The sequence below is a fragment of the Symsagittifera roscoffensis genome, chromosome 1 (assembly GCF_963678635.1).
Source record: "Symsagittifera roscoffensis chromosome 1, txSymRosc1.1, whole genome shotgun sequence".
Lineage (NCBI taxonomy): Eukaryota > Metazoa > Xenacoelomorpha > Acoela > Convolutidae > Symsagittifera > Symsagittifera roscoffensis.
In genome coordinates, this window is record NC_087062.1 from 32,652,332 (window position 1) to 32,666,630 (window position 14,299).

General features: G+C 45.5%; 2 protein-coding genes across 3 annotated transcripts in view; one reads left to right on the forward strand and one right to left on the reverse strand.

Annotated features, from left to right (window-relative positions):
- LOC134842978 (guanine nucleotide exchange factor subunit RIC1-like) overlaps positions 1-14,299 on the forward strand; it is a 300,792-nt gene that overhangs the window by 226,907 nt on the left and 59,586 nt on the right. The gene's annotated exons all lie outside the window — the stretch shown is intronic.
- On the reverse strand, positions 13,647-13,958 carry LOC134856822 (broad substrate specificity ATP-binding cassette transporter ABCG2-like). Its single transcript, XM_063873113.1, has one exon. It carries the CDS (start codon positions 13,956-13,958, stop codon positions 13,647-13,649), a length of 312 nt encoding a protein of 103 aa, XP_063729183.1.

Here is a 14,299-nt window from a genome sequence, read left to right on the forward strand (position 1 = left end):
AACTGAAGTCGGAGTTGGAGAGAATAGAACAGCGACAACGTGAGCTTGACGCACAGAAGGGAGCCAGGCCAAAGGAGCGAGTGGTGACCAGCTCGCGGCCAGAGTCGCGCATGGAGGTGGATGAAGCTCCCAGGGCAAGAGGACGGTTCAACCTTGACCGCGAGGCCAGAGAACACATGAGTGAAGGGTTGGAAGTCTGGATACCGAATGACGCGACGCCTTCCTTGCGTGGCCTAGAGACACAACCTGTACGTCCACTAATGGATGTGGTGCTGCCGGGATATACCCCAACCTCGACCTCGAGCGACAGTCAGGTGAGTGGCGGCTCATCGCGCCTGAAAGAGCTAGGCGAGAAATTACAACAGAAGAACCGTGAAAGATCTGCAAGACCGGAGCTTCCCCCAACTTGGAGGGAACAGCCGGTCAGGAGCGTCGTGATCTCGAGTTATAAGAAAAATACAGAGGGAAGGTACCACAGGCACAATCGACTGGATTGGATTACGGAACAGGGAGCCAGGAGGGACTGCTTCCATGATGCAGCCTGGGTGGAGTATCTCGCGCCACCTCGTGTGCCAGAGGGTGCAGTTCACCTAATCATAGGGGACAGCCTGGTGCGGGTGTTGACCCGGATCCAGTCGCATTGGCAGACTGGAATCTTGAGTTTCGCTGGAGCTGCCACGCCACAGATGTTGGCAACCCTGGACATCTAGGGATGACTAAAGTATACACGGTGACCCTGATGATCGGGACAAACGATGTGTCAAGGGAGAAGCGAGGAAAATAATGAGGCTGTACGACAAGATGAGCTGCCTTCTTGAGGAGCTGAGGATCCAGATGGACCCCATCCTGCTGACAGTATGTACGGTCCCCTACAACATGATGTTTGATCAGCACGCCTTGGAGATGAACGAGAAGGTGCGGAACCTAAACAAGGTGATCCGAGATATCCATCGCAAGAGTGTGCTCCCTGTCAGACTGTTGGACGTGGCAGAGCGCATGGAGAAAGAGGGATTCCCTGAAGACACCTCCAATGATGGAATCCATTTCGATAGACCACGGGGAGCAGAGTGGCTAAACGACGTCTTCCAGGAACACATAAACACGCTAGAGTCGGATCTGCTAGAGACAGCCCAATTTACCTTAGGACCACCTCCGAACCCACCATTCCTTGCCTCAAGGGCCTTGTCTGGTCGCTTGGGAACGAGAGTTGACGCTAGAGACGGTTCGAGGAGCATCCAGACCCGATTGCAGAGTGCCACGCCAATGGAATCTGAGGAGGTGATGTCATCAACACCTCCAGGCTCGGCGATGTCCTCAGTGGTAGTGGCAGAGAGCAAACGGGAAAAGAGGTCTATGGAGACCGCTCGCTTGAGATATCCTGAGAAGGTGAAAGAACTGGACCTAGAGAGTTTGGAATGCAGGCGGGAATTGGCGGAGACCCTGGGGATTGAACGAGTGTCGCACGAGGATTTGAATAGACATCATTGCGTGGACTGGTTGAAAGCTCATGAGGCGCACTTCTCGAGAACGAAATTGATGGAGACCACAGACCTGACTGGAATTCCCACAAAAGCGATCATGGGACCCATTAACTACCGACCTCTCAAGCTGCTAGGGAGTCCTGGACTTATAACAGAACCTCCCAAGCACCGAACGAGCATCGCCAGGATCAGGTTGGCGACCCCGGCACAGTTGAAAGTGGTGGACAAGCTACTCAATCCAGGATCGATGGAATTGCCGGATGCCGCTTACGAAGGCTCGAAATTGGCGGAAGATCCCAGGTACGGGAAGCCCTGTGGCAGCACCCAGCTGGCCAAAACCCTGGCAGTTTATGATAGAGCAGATCCAGCTGCTGCGAGAGTAGTCATTGTGGCGGGGTCGGACTTCGAAGGAACGTCTCCCAAGTTGTTCTGGCCGGAGACTCTGATATACTCTTTGCCAGGAGCTGAATTAAATCAGATGTTAACTCTGGTGGTGGCAATAAAGTCGGAGATGCCCTGTGAACCTGAGCTGCTATTGTTTGCAGGAATGAATGATCACCTGCACGCGATGGGACTTCTTGAGCAACTAAAGGGCGATGAAATTCCGACATCGAGGAAGATATGGGAAGCCATTCAGGCATTGTTTGCGGCGATGAATGAAGTGCAAGAGAGTGTTGTCTCGAGATTTGGGTCCAAGACGAAGGTGGTGTTTACCACATCCCCTGGATACGCGAGTATGCCACCCGCCCTACAGTTCGTGTACGCGGTCTTGATCCTGATAGCAGAAGGGAATGAATGGCGGATTCTAATGGCAGCCCCCAATCGGGAGTTGGAGCCATCGAACCTGAGGCTTCGCAAGTCAGAATTGGCGGCGGCATGGGCGGACATATCTCATGCACTGAGGGGCTTTTATGGACTAGCCGACATCCTGATCGTATTAGACGAGGTGCTCTTGCTAGAGATATCGAACTTTGCCAGGCAACTCAAGTTCAGCCCAGTCATCGGGGACGATCACCCGGCGATAAGCAAATTAACGGCCAGCTTGTGGTTTCGGAGTATGGATGTGAAGATCACAAACTCCACCAGCAAGTCTAGAGGTCCCAGTAACGAGAGAAGAAATGTGGCCGAGACGGAAAAGCAATTGGAATCGATGAAATATCGCTTGACTCAAGAGAATGGCTGGTGGCCATTTTTGACACCAAGGCTGGAGAACGCCACGAACAAGACGAGGGAGGAAGCACCACCCCTCGTGAAACAAGTCTGGAGTTTTCTGGAGAAACAACTGGAGCTGGCCGAAACAAGAGACATGACGGTGGCTAGATTTGTCTCGGCCGCCAATGAAGTGACGATTGGAGGGTTCTGGAGAGAGCACGCCAAAAGCGAATTGAAGACTAGGAGGGATTACGAGATTCTCAAGTTCTTGAGTCCTTGCTGGGAGAAGGAATTCTTGGCAGGATATTTCGGTACCACGGCGACTATCTTTGGAGCCTTCGTGCAGGAGATACTGGGCATGCCCATCAGCCTGCTCTTGGCCCTGTATTTGGTCTACCCATGATACTTGTTCAACATGGGCCCAGCATACATGTTTAGTTGAGGAGTGGAGACACTTCGAGTTGATGGGTACCTGGCACTAGTACTCTTGACCCATGGGGAATTGGTGTCGTTTCATCGATTAATGGAATATGGAGAGCCTCTGTCTATGGGGAGAGTCCACACGAGCATTGAAACCAGCTCCTACAAGTGTGCCGCAGGGTTGAAGACGTTGCTAGTACAATACCTCATGATGCAAAATCGGCACATGACGGGTGAAGATGAGAATCCAACTTCGAGAGAAGAATGGAAGAAGGCGAACAGAGGGATGCCTCTGTTGACGGACCTATGCCTGGCAATGAGGTCGGACCCAATGGGGATAATCCGGGGTCTAGAGGAGGTGGTGACCTGCATTTATGGTCCAGCAGTGACGTACGCGTTCCCAGATCCCCTGGTGACAACGTATCGTCACTCGGTGACGCACTTGAGTCTCATCAGTATACTGGATGGGACGGCGCTAAATTGGTGTCAACAAGAGGTGCTCAGAGCGCGTATGAGCAACACGGTACTCTTTGGAAAAGTGAAAGATGCCGAGCTGATAGTGTGCAACTTCAGGGGACAAATGCAATGTAGAATGGGAGGCAAGCGAGAGGGCCCCATTGAAATGTATCCCAAGTTTTGGAACTTGAACCCATTGACGGCCGACGGACGAGAAGTCTTGAGGATCCCCGCCTGGAAGGAGTGCTATGCACTAGTTAAGAGGGAGCTGGAGGCCATAATGGAGAAAGAAATCCTCCCAGCCACCATGCCTGAGTTCCCGATAGTCAGGAGGATGACCTTGGGAATGAACAGTCCCTTGGTAGTTCCCTCCATAATGGCGAAGATGACGACGGAGGAAATACAGAAGCATTTCACGGATGGCTGGGACCCCCTGTTCATCGGCTACACGGCGGCGGTCTACTTCCATACCAGCGAGACGAAGGTAAATTCGTGGACGACGCAAGCGAAAAAGAGTAGAGGTTCGCAGCCCCCCGGATATGAGGTGCGGAAGGTCTTGAGAACTCTAGAGAAGGAGGGACTTGAGAACATGCTACCCATATGGGATGATGGCAGGATGATCGTGATGGAGGGGCACGTCGCATTGGTGGACGACATGAAATTTGCCACGAGAAAATATAAGGCACCCTATGGTTTGGAACAGGTGGAAATGAGACAGGAGGGAACAGAACTAGATGCAGCAGGTCAACTGCATGTAGCACTGACGGAATACAAAAAGCTGGATCCTACGACACCATCACCACTGTCAGTGGACACGCCTGGAGACAAGAGGAGTGGACCCGTCGAGGACCGATTTAAGAAAATTCTCGAGAGAAGGAGACATGAGTCAGAAGAAGAGAGTATGGAGGAAACTCTCAGTGAAGCCGGTGAAGACATGGAAGTGGGGAATACGCCTGAACCAGGGCCATCAGGGGAGGATCTCACCACTCAAGAGCTGTTGAAAGACTTGAGCGAGGAGAATTGGGCAGATACTGCCACCCCACCCCTGAATCCGTCCCCCCGGAAGAATCTGGAATTGCCATTGGCAAGTGAGACCTTCAATATGGGGATGATACTCTTGAGCTCGGAGGAAAGGGAAAAGAACACTTTCGAAGGGAACAGGGACATATTCCTGGGATCTCTGAAGAACGATGCCTGGCAGGAATTCTTGGAAGAATTCAATCAAGAAGTGGGCAGCGAGACGACGATGGACAAGTTCAAGGAGGAACTGTGGGACACAGTCGTAAGATTTGGAGAACCGCTTCTGATAGGAACGGGCCTGGATGAGAAGGCGAGAAAAGAGCTGCTGAGCAAGCTGGTAGAGCTGAGAAATTCACGATCGAAGACTAGAGAAGAAAAATGTGAGGACAGCTCTACTCTGAAACAAAAAACTGTAGATAAAAGAGTTGATGATATAAAAAGGGATAAGGTTGGGACTAGTAATAAAATTAAAAGTACTAATATCCTTAAGGCTCGAGCAGGGGGAGGCAAGAGTTGGAAGGATTGGATAGGGAGGTCGAATCGGTGATGATAGCTACAACACCCTCAAGCAGAAATGTGAAGACTCGCAAGAGGAAGAGAGAAGTAGAAGGATTGGGGAGTCCTTCAGTGGAGGCTGTTTCGGAAGGAAACTTGAGAGAGACGGCGCCCATGGTTTTGGCTCGATGCAAGACGGCGGCATACAAGAACAGCTCGGAGCTCAGAAGACCACTTGAAGTAGAAAGGGAAATAGAGACTTCCACCAGTTCGACATCGGAGGAAGACTTCAAGCCTCAGAAGGTAAACGTAAAGAGAGGTTCAACGAACGGACAGACATGGGAAGTGGATATCGGCAAAGAATGGATCTCAAAGGCACATCAGGACATGGGCAAGCAAGTGACGAGTGATCCATTGGAGAAGAACAAGACGAGGAACACTTCCCGGACGTGGTGGGTGGCCCTTGAAACATTGAGAGAAATGGAGGACTGCTGGAAGAAGTTGGACAGTGGAGTAGCTCGCAAGCGACGCAATTGGGCCACCCAGCAAAAGGCCGAGGTTAATAAAATAGAAATGGCAAATCATCTGAAGAGGTCCTGGCAGAGTTTGTTGAAGGATCATTTTGAAGAAGCAATGAGGACACCCTCATCAGCACCACCATTAATGGCGAATCCCTTCGTTAGAACTGCAGGACAATTAATGTTCACCTGGAGTCTGGTGGGAATAGAGTTGGAAACACTGACTTCGTATGACAGGCTGAAGTTGGGAAGCAAGAAGATAGATGTGTATCAGGCACTGATGCAACACGTAGCCAGGGACAATTCAGGCTTGAGCCTGGCTAGAAGAAAGGATGCCACGTGTTTCTCGAGATGGATAAGGTCGATGATGTCTGATAGCACCATCCTGGCATGCCAACAGAGAGCAAGCGGAAGTAAAACCATGGAAAAAAGAGTCTCAACGATCATCTTGAACGTATATCAGAGTACAGGAATAGAAAAGGAAGATGGTTCCAGACAATCCCTAGAGAACCACAGAAAGCTAGACGAGGTGCGGAGGTTTTATAATAAGAAGTTCGAAGAAGAACATGATGTTCATCGTAACCTGGCCTCGTCAGAGCAGTACTCGAGACTCAGCGAGAAGGAGGAATACCAATATGTGTCGGGAGTAATGGGAATAGCCTACAACCCCTTCTTAGACTCGGAAACTGGAGGCGCCCACAGAAACCATGAGGTAGCGGAGCTACTGAAGTTTTGGACAGAAAGAATAATGGAAATAGACGCGGTGGAAAAAGAGGGGCCGAGCTTGGGCCTGATTCTTGAGAAAACACCAGAGTTGGTAAGCATACCGCGCTCGAACAAGAGAGTTGAAGTGAACATGGGCGATGGAAATGGCTTGTTAACCACGAACTTGGGAGTGGTATGGAAGCTATTAAGACCCTCCTGGTGTCCACATCCCCACGCGAGTCTGATCGAGGAAACCACCGAGCGAGTGAGGTTAGCTCCAACGGAAGATGAAGATCTGGCAAAGTTGAGTGTGCTGCATAAGCTAATCTCACCTCAGATGCAAGAGCCAAGCGAAAAGACGAACAATCCCGGGTCAGCGAAGAAATTGGAGCCGGGTAGTTGTCTGGATTCGAAGTGTGGAAACGGAGAGCACACCTGCGATGGACGGTCATGCGTCAGAATACTGTCCTTTCAAAAAGAAGACCTGGTCACTTGGTTCGAAGACATCACGGAAAGGGAGAGAAGTGAAGTGCAAATAGTAGCGGAGTGTTACGCGAGAACCACGGTGAATATAGCGACGGCTCTCGGATTCTTCTCGAGAATGTGTAGTTTGCAGTCATTGGAAAGACTAGAGTCTGAACACCATTGGGTGACGGCGTTGAGCGTAGAATCATGGCCTGGGGTGTTGCAGGTGACTCAAAAACACATCCGGAGCTGGAAAGTTGGTCTTGAGGCAGAAATGGGGTTTCCCATGAGCGACGCTTATGGCCTGCCATTGAACGCAAAATCCCTGATAGGGTCAATGATGGCCAACTTGTGCGGAAGTCACTACCCACTGCACATGGCGATGGTGGAAGCATCCAGCCAGAGAGTACTGGTGGACAAGGCCTTCTCAGTGCGTGCCCAAGTGCGTGAGGTTGGCTAGGATATCGCATCACTCGCACAAGTTGTTGAGAAAAATCAGAGGGACAGTACCAAAAGAATTGAGAGATGACTTGAGTGAAATCTGGGGAGAAGAACTTTTGAAGCTGGAGAGAGAGAACAAAAGCGATCACGAGAGACAAAACGTGATCGGAAAACCTGTGGGAAGTGCTCCAAACCTGGAAGATAACGACACGATGCATGAGAAAATGATGGAGCTTGAGCCTCTCTTGGAAGCCTCGGGGGAGCGTAACCTCAGGAGCATTGAGATCACCCATGGAGAATGCCCAAGCCACTGTTTGGCGCAAACGGTGTGGTATCCAGATCACAAGAACCTTTGCCTGGTATGGGATATGGAAGAAATCCGGTCGATCGGACTACCGGATCACCGACAGAAGGTGACGATCTTGGTAGTGAGTACGATGTTGGCTCTGAGATGGATAGAAGAGAATATAACGAAGTATCGGGAAGCGGGGACGCCAACGGCTGAGTCAATATACGCGATAGACTACAGTAGGAGACTCGAGTTGTTTGAGACTGCGTGCAAGGTATTCGCCATACCAACGGAAGTCAGACATGTCTGGAGCCGTTTGAGGTACTTCCCATGGTTTCGGGCGACGCTGACGTCCTGGTTGTACATGACAACGAAAGATCACATGAGAAAACATCAAAAGGAGTATCGACAGTTCCAGGCCGAGATTGGGCCGGAAGCTTTCAAGAGACCCCTGTTAACCCATCGTAATGCGATCACGACAGGATGGAAGAGAGTGGGTAAAATGTCTAGAGACAATACCAAAGCGAGGGAATCGATACTAGAGGAGGACCTGACGAAGAACGTGAGCTTGAGCCTGCACAATTCCTTTTGTTTGAACCGGGAATCAAGGGTGAAGGCACTACCCAACCAAGCAAAGAGGTTGCAAGAGCAAAGAGAATGGATGCGATCCTACGAGCAGCTGAAGGCTTGGGAGGAGATTGTGATTAGCTCCGATGATGAAGAGGAACTGTTGAGACAGTTTGCCGTATCTAGTACTTCAGGGTGCAGTACCTCCAAGGCGAAGAGTGCGAGATGAGCAGGTGGCTCGAATAGATCTTGAGTCTTGAGAGGGAAAGGGGGCTTGAGCGTGGATCCAGGTGAAACCTGGGTTCACGAAAAAGAAATTTTAACAAAACAAGATATTGTTATTAATATGCTATATCTATTATATAAACGAAAATGCTGCATGACAATTTCCTAATTAAATGGGACAAAAGAAATTTTAAATTGGCTTGAAAAGCGAGAAATCAAGGGTGCAGGTGTGTGCAGATTTTGATTGCTGTTTAGCGATAATGTGAAAATTTTACATGGCTGTGAATTTTGGGGTGTAGATAAGCTTAAGTCTGCTGCAAACTTCTGTAAATGACCACTGGCACTGTATCTTGAGTAACACTCGGTTTTCTGGGACTCACTGACAGAAGACAGCACGCGATGAGGACATCGATCTCAAGTCCGGGGAGTATGTGCCAGTCGGTCATATTTGGAAGTTTGACCTTGAGAGAAGCAAAAAGCACTTGATTTTGGAGTGAAATTTAATATTTCAAAATTTCGAATGGAACCTGTCATGCACGATTTTCTCGCGATAACTGAAAATCAGAAAAGAGAAGTCAGAACGATCGAGTGACAATCGCGGGAAAGTTGCTAGAAAAATCAGTGGGAAATTGCTATTCGCAATTTCAGTAGCAATAATAATCGAGAGTAGAGCTGTCCCATCTAAAACAGAGACGAGCGCATTCCCACGAACTGGATTGTTGTGATTGGAGTACTATTATTAACTGGACCAGAGTGAACCTTCGGTGGAAAGGTGGACAGCTAGAGTGTCCCAATGGTTCACGAGAATTTACAGTCTAGAGTAAAAACTTGTTCTTGTTATTAAAACTGACTAACATTAAACTCATTTTAGTTACTTTATTGATTCTTGAGTTGCTCACCGACTTATTTACTTCCTGGTTCTTGAGCGTGCTACAATGTGAGTACTAATTTAAATTTCTAGAGTGTGTTTTATAATTGGTATGTTGAGGTAAGGCGAGTTTTAGGTTGATCCATCTGAAATGGATCAAAGTTCCACTGTCTAATAAAAAGTAACTTAACGGATTGTTCCGACCCGGTTTTTAACGGCGTTCATGTATTTTGGGTATCTAGAGACCTAAGTATGGGGACGTTTCTAATTCTAGAGTGGGGGGATATTTTAGTAGTAGCCTTTAAGCTGTAACGGGTCGTAGTCTCATGTCACAAGCGAACCGAATTGGCTCCGACTGATTTGAGGTACAAAAACACAAGAGATAGTGTCCCTGACTCTTGAGCCAATGGTTATAGGGCCTATTTTTCTTAAGCCTCATGTGTGACTGCAGTAGACGAATGTTACAGCTCGTTAAAATTTGTCTCCATTGAATTGCATCTAATGCTGATGGGACGTGACTTCCATATGTTTTCATTGCGGCTTTGCGTATTTTAAGGCCATTAAGTTTGTCGAATATTGAATGATGATTTGTGAATGATTTTTAATGCTGGAGGTGCCATTAAAAATACAATTAGCGTCTGCCTTTACTGGTTTTGGATGATTGTCATGTTCCACTTGTAGAACAGTTTTGGTTCCAGTTTTTTCATCACGATGGAGTATTCCTCTAATTGATTCATCGTTCAAGCATCTTAATGCATTTGATATTTTATCAGCACCCAAGTGCTTGTCAAATTCTTTGAATTCATTTTGTTCTCTTTTTACAGATTTTTGCGATTTTCATGTATCGCTGTCGCTCCTGTAGCAATGATTCAAACGTTTATTTGTTCCACATGTCTAGTCTTCGATCGATGGTTTTATGGTTGGAGCCATCGTCTCCGTTTTTGTACGAGCTAGAGTCAGATATGGCATTGATGCCATAAGAGCTTTTTCTGCACGCGTGTCAAGCGTAGCGGTTACCGATAGTAGGTTATTGAGTGTGTTAACTAACTTGTAAAGAGTCTTATTTTTACTCAGAATAAATAAGATTGATTTCCAATGGACTGCTTTCTGGTGGATTTCTTGTAGTTCAGCGGCATGCGTTCCTGGAAGGCTGCATGACCAGAAGCTCGCATTTTCCTCTTCATTCACATGGGTAGCTGGTTCATCGGTTGGTCTGCTTCGTTTGTGCGGTTTAGTATTCAAGCATGCTTTGCATGTGAAACCATTGTAGTAATCTTCGCTGGAGGATAAGCCACTGCATTTGAAATCCATAAACGCTCCGCATTTGTAGCACCTAATGCACCCACCTCGTAGGTGGTTAGAACATTTTGAGTATTGCGTTTGTGGCGAAATGTTTGTCGAATTGTGGGGAGCTGTGGTTTTAAGGGGAATACATCAAAATATCATCACATAGTTTACAGGTAAATGTGTAATTTTCAAAGGATGAAAAATGAATGCCATCTCGGCTGTAAGTTTTATTGGATAGACACAAATTTCGTGAACCATTAATTGGGCTAGAGAAGTGTCAACTCAATGGATTATGTACTGCAGAATTTAGCTGCAAAAAATTCCTGTTTACAGGAGCGATAGTCGATGGACGGTTTTTAAGAGTTATTATGGTGGCGGTATTGAATTTAAAAATTATCAGATCAATTAAATTTTGTAGTTATTGAAATATGCAAAATATGCAGGTACTCGACGACGATGATCGTTGAAACCGGCGATCAAAATTTATAAATGAATGGTCAAATGGTAGATATTGGAGTACTATATTGATTAAATTGTTAACTGTTGCGTTGTGATATGAGCAAACTTCTGAATGTATGCTCTCCCTATGCATGTGTTTTGTCATTGAGGTTTCAAATGCAATTGTGTCAGCATTCGATGGAAGTTCGTAATCAGTGAACTGTATCATTGGTATAATTTGAACAAGATGTAACAACGCAGATCCACTGAATGAACTGAAGGGTCGTTTAATAAAAATGATTGTAATCATGAAAGAACTACAACCTGGAATATGTTGATTCGAGCTAGTTGTCGATGGGAGATGTCGATATGGGCCAGTCCAATAATCACTTTTCCAAATAGTATACGATACTTTGTCATGCCGTTTGCCGCGTTTTCTGAAAACCCCGAGAATACAAATGCTCTACCGGCGCACCACGAATCATCTATAATGATTTGTGAAACAGGCGAGTATAATTAATAAGTTTATCGCAACAAAATGGCTGATGGTATTTTATTTGGTATTTTTTCTTAGTTTTTTTTTCCGACTCAGTGAGGGTTTACAACTAAGTTTTGTCGGCTGGGTAGCCGCCCGATAAACGATAGTAAGAGTTAATTGATTGCTAGTGATTTTTTTCTGCTTAATAACCAAAGCAGGTTTTTTTTTCTAAATTGATTTCTACAATAACTCACAGTCGTAACTTGATTTTTGGGTCATTCCCCCGGATTGGCACAGTCGAAACCGCCGATGCACGCAAGAAAAAACTTAATTAGTTAGCACCGGAAATCTAATGAAAAGGAGGCTCAGAATGTTCTAACATTCAAAATTTTCTAGAATTCAAATGTTCTAGAATTCAAATTTCGATTTGAACTGGAACATTTCTGGGAAATGCGAAAAACGGCCATTCCGACCAAAAAATAGAAAAACAGACAACAACGACACAGCCGAATTTACGAGACTGAAATCAATCGGAAGAAATTAAGAAAGAAACGAAGCCTCTGTCATGGCAGCAAGACACGATAAGGCGCTTATCTGAAGAAGATTGAACGAAAGGAAGGTCCAATGGGACATCCGGAACGGATCCGAACCCTCCCGTGCCACAAAATCGGAGAGATAACGACGTTATCTCCGGGAGAACACGGAATTAGAGGCGCGGTGCCCAGAGACAGTTAGAGACATTAAATAGACGTTTTAGATTTAATTAACTCCAATTTTGTAAAGTATTCCAGAGCATGAGTAGTTAGAGACGAGGAAAGAGTCAATCCATCTCCAATTGATTTAGTATATAACTGTCGCTAAAAAAATTAAATTATGGTTTTCTAGCCGTGTTTCTAATAGTAATCTCATAGTCTGGGGATCCAAGACACAGCTATGTGGTTATTTTCGCATGTAAACGAAAGCTGATTTAAAATAATTTGGCTGATAGCCTAAAAATGGTAATTTTTTTACTTTGCCCTTAACAGACCAAAAAAACTGGCTAGGACTAGACGGTTAAAAACGAGTAGAATTAAGGTTACTGACGTTAAACAGTCGTCAATTGGTTACTGCGAAAATACCCCCACTCTAGAAATAAGAACGCCCCCATGCTCAGGTCTCAAAATACCTAAAACACACGAACGCCGTTAAAAACAGGGTCGGAACCTTACGTATACCGTTAGTTTTTATTGGACAGTAGACCTTTGATCCATTTCGGATGGATCAACCTAAAAACTGTCCCTAACTCAACATAACAATTTAAAACACACTCAAAAAATGTAAATGGGTAAATACATACCGACACGACCTCTAGAATTGAGTAACTAAATTGTAAAGCAACTCTAGAATTGATTTGGTAATTAAGTTTGACTCAGAAAATTTGAAATAAATAAGTTTTAGCTCAGGAAACAAGTTTTCTATCTGGACCATTGGGCAGCTTCAGCTGTCCACTTTTCCACTCAAGGTTCACTCTGGTCCACTCGATCCCTTTCTCTATCTGATATCTGTCACTCTCGATTCTCCGCCAGGAACAAGACATCTCTACTCTCGTTTGATTAATGGTAAAATTGCTAATAGCAATTTTACTCTACTATATTTCAGCAAATTTCCTGCAATTATTACTCGATTCTTCTGATTGATTTCTTTTAGCATTTTCAGTTGTCACGAGAAACTTGAGCATGACAGGTTCGATTCGAAATTTTGAAAAATTTATTCTCCCCAAAATTGAGATTAAACGTTCAGCTCAAGGTCAAACTTCCAAATTTGACCGACTGGCACATTTGATAGTTTTTCTGAAATTGAGTATAGCCTGTTACAAAAAAAACGATCATTTTTTTTCAATTTTTTCCATGCAACTTCGTAATTTCCGTCTCATCTTTAGTCTCTAGCTTGCAATGCTGCGTTCCGCTGCGCAGTGCCGATTCCAATTAATTTTTTCAGACACTTTCTCGTTTCATACGACTCTTAATTTGTTGTTCTGCCCTTTCTCGATTAAAATTTTCATTCGATATTTCTGGACCCTTCAAAACACTTGAAGTTGGAGCGTCTAATTGATTATTTTGCTCCTCCGCAAGGTTGTTTGAAAATTCCATTGTCATTGTACCTAACTCTGTTTTATTTCTCATCGCCGATTTTCTACCATTAATTTACGGCGAATGGCCCAAGAAACAAAAAATTTGAGAATTTATTCATTTTGCATATATACATACATTTTTTTCAAATCAATTTTATTTTTTGCTTGATGGTTCAAAATTGGGTTGACTAATAATTATAAGAAGTGAAAATTTTGCGCATACTGTTTTGCTCATTTCTGCTTCTTCGTGAAGATAATTTTTGTGAAAGTAGCTGAGAAAGTTACTACTATAATGATGAAAAGAATCACCACGCTGAGCCATAGATCTTCGGCGTCATGGCCAATACCTTGCTGTTTAAGAATGTCAACCCCATTCTCGCACGTGTACTGGCTCTTGTACGTGTTGTTGTTCAACTCAAATGTCCTGGTTCCACAAAACTCCAAGTTTTCGGTTTGTGATGCTGTCATAGGGCCAAGGCTGTGCCGGGTGATGCTGATCCATTGCAACCAGCTAATCCAGGGCTTCATGTCCTCAACATTCATCATTAGACCCCCGAAAATCATGAATGTTATGTAGAAAAGGGTGACAAGTGAGCTCGCAATGGCAAAGTTCCCTACCAGATAATAAGTTTATCGCAACAAAATGGCTGATGGTATTTTATTTGGTATTTTTTCTTAGTTTTTTTTTCCGACTCAGTGAGGGTTTACAACTAAGTTTTGTCGGCTGGGTAGCCGCCCGATAAACGATAGTAAGAGTTAATTGATTGCTAGTGATTTTTTTCTGCTTAATAACCAAAGCAGGTTTTTTTTTCTAAATTGATTTCTACAATAACTCACAGTCGTAACTTGATTTTTGGGTCATTCCCCCGGATTGGCACAGTCGA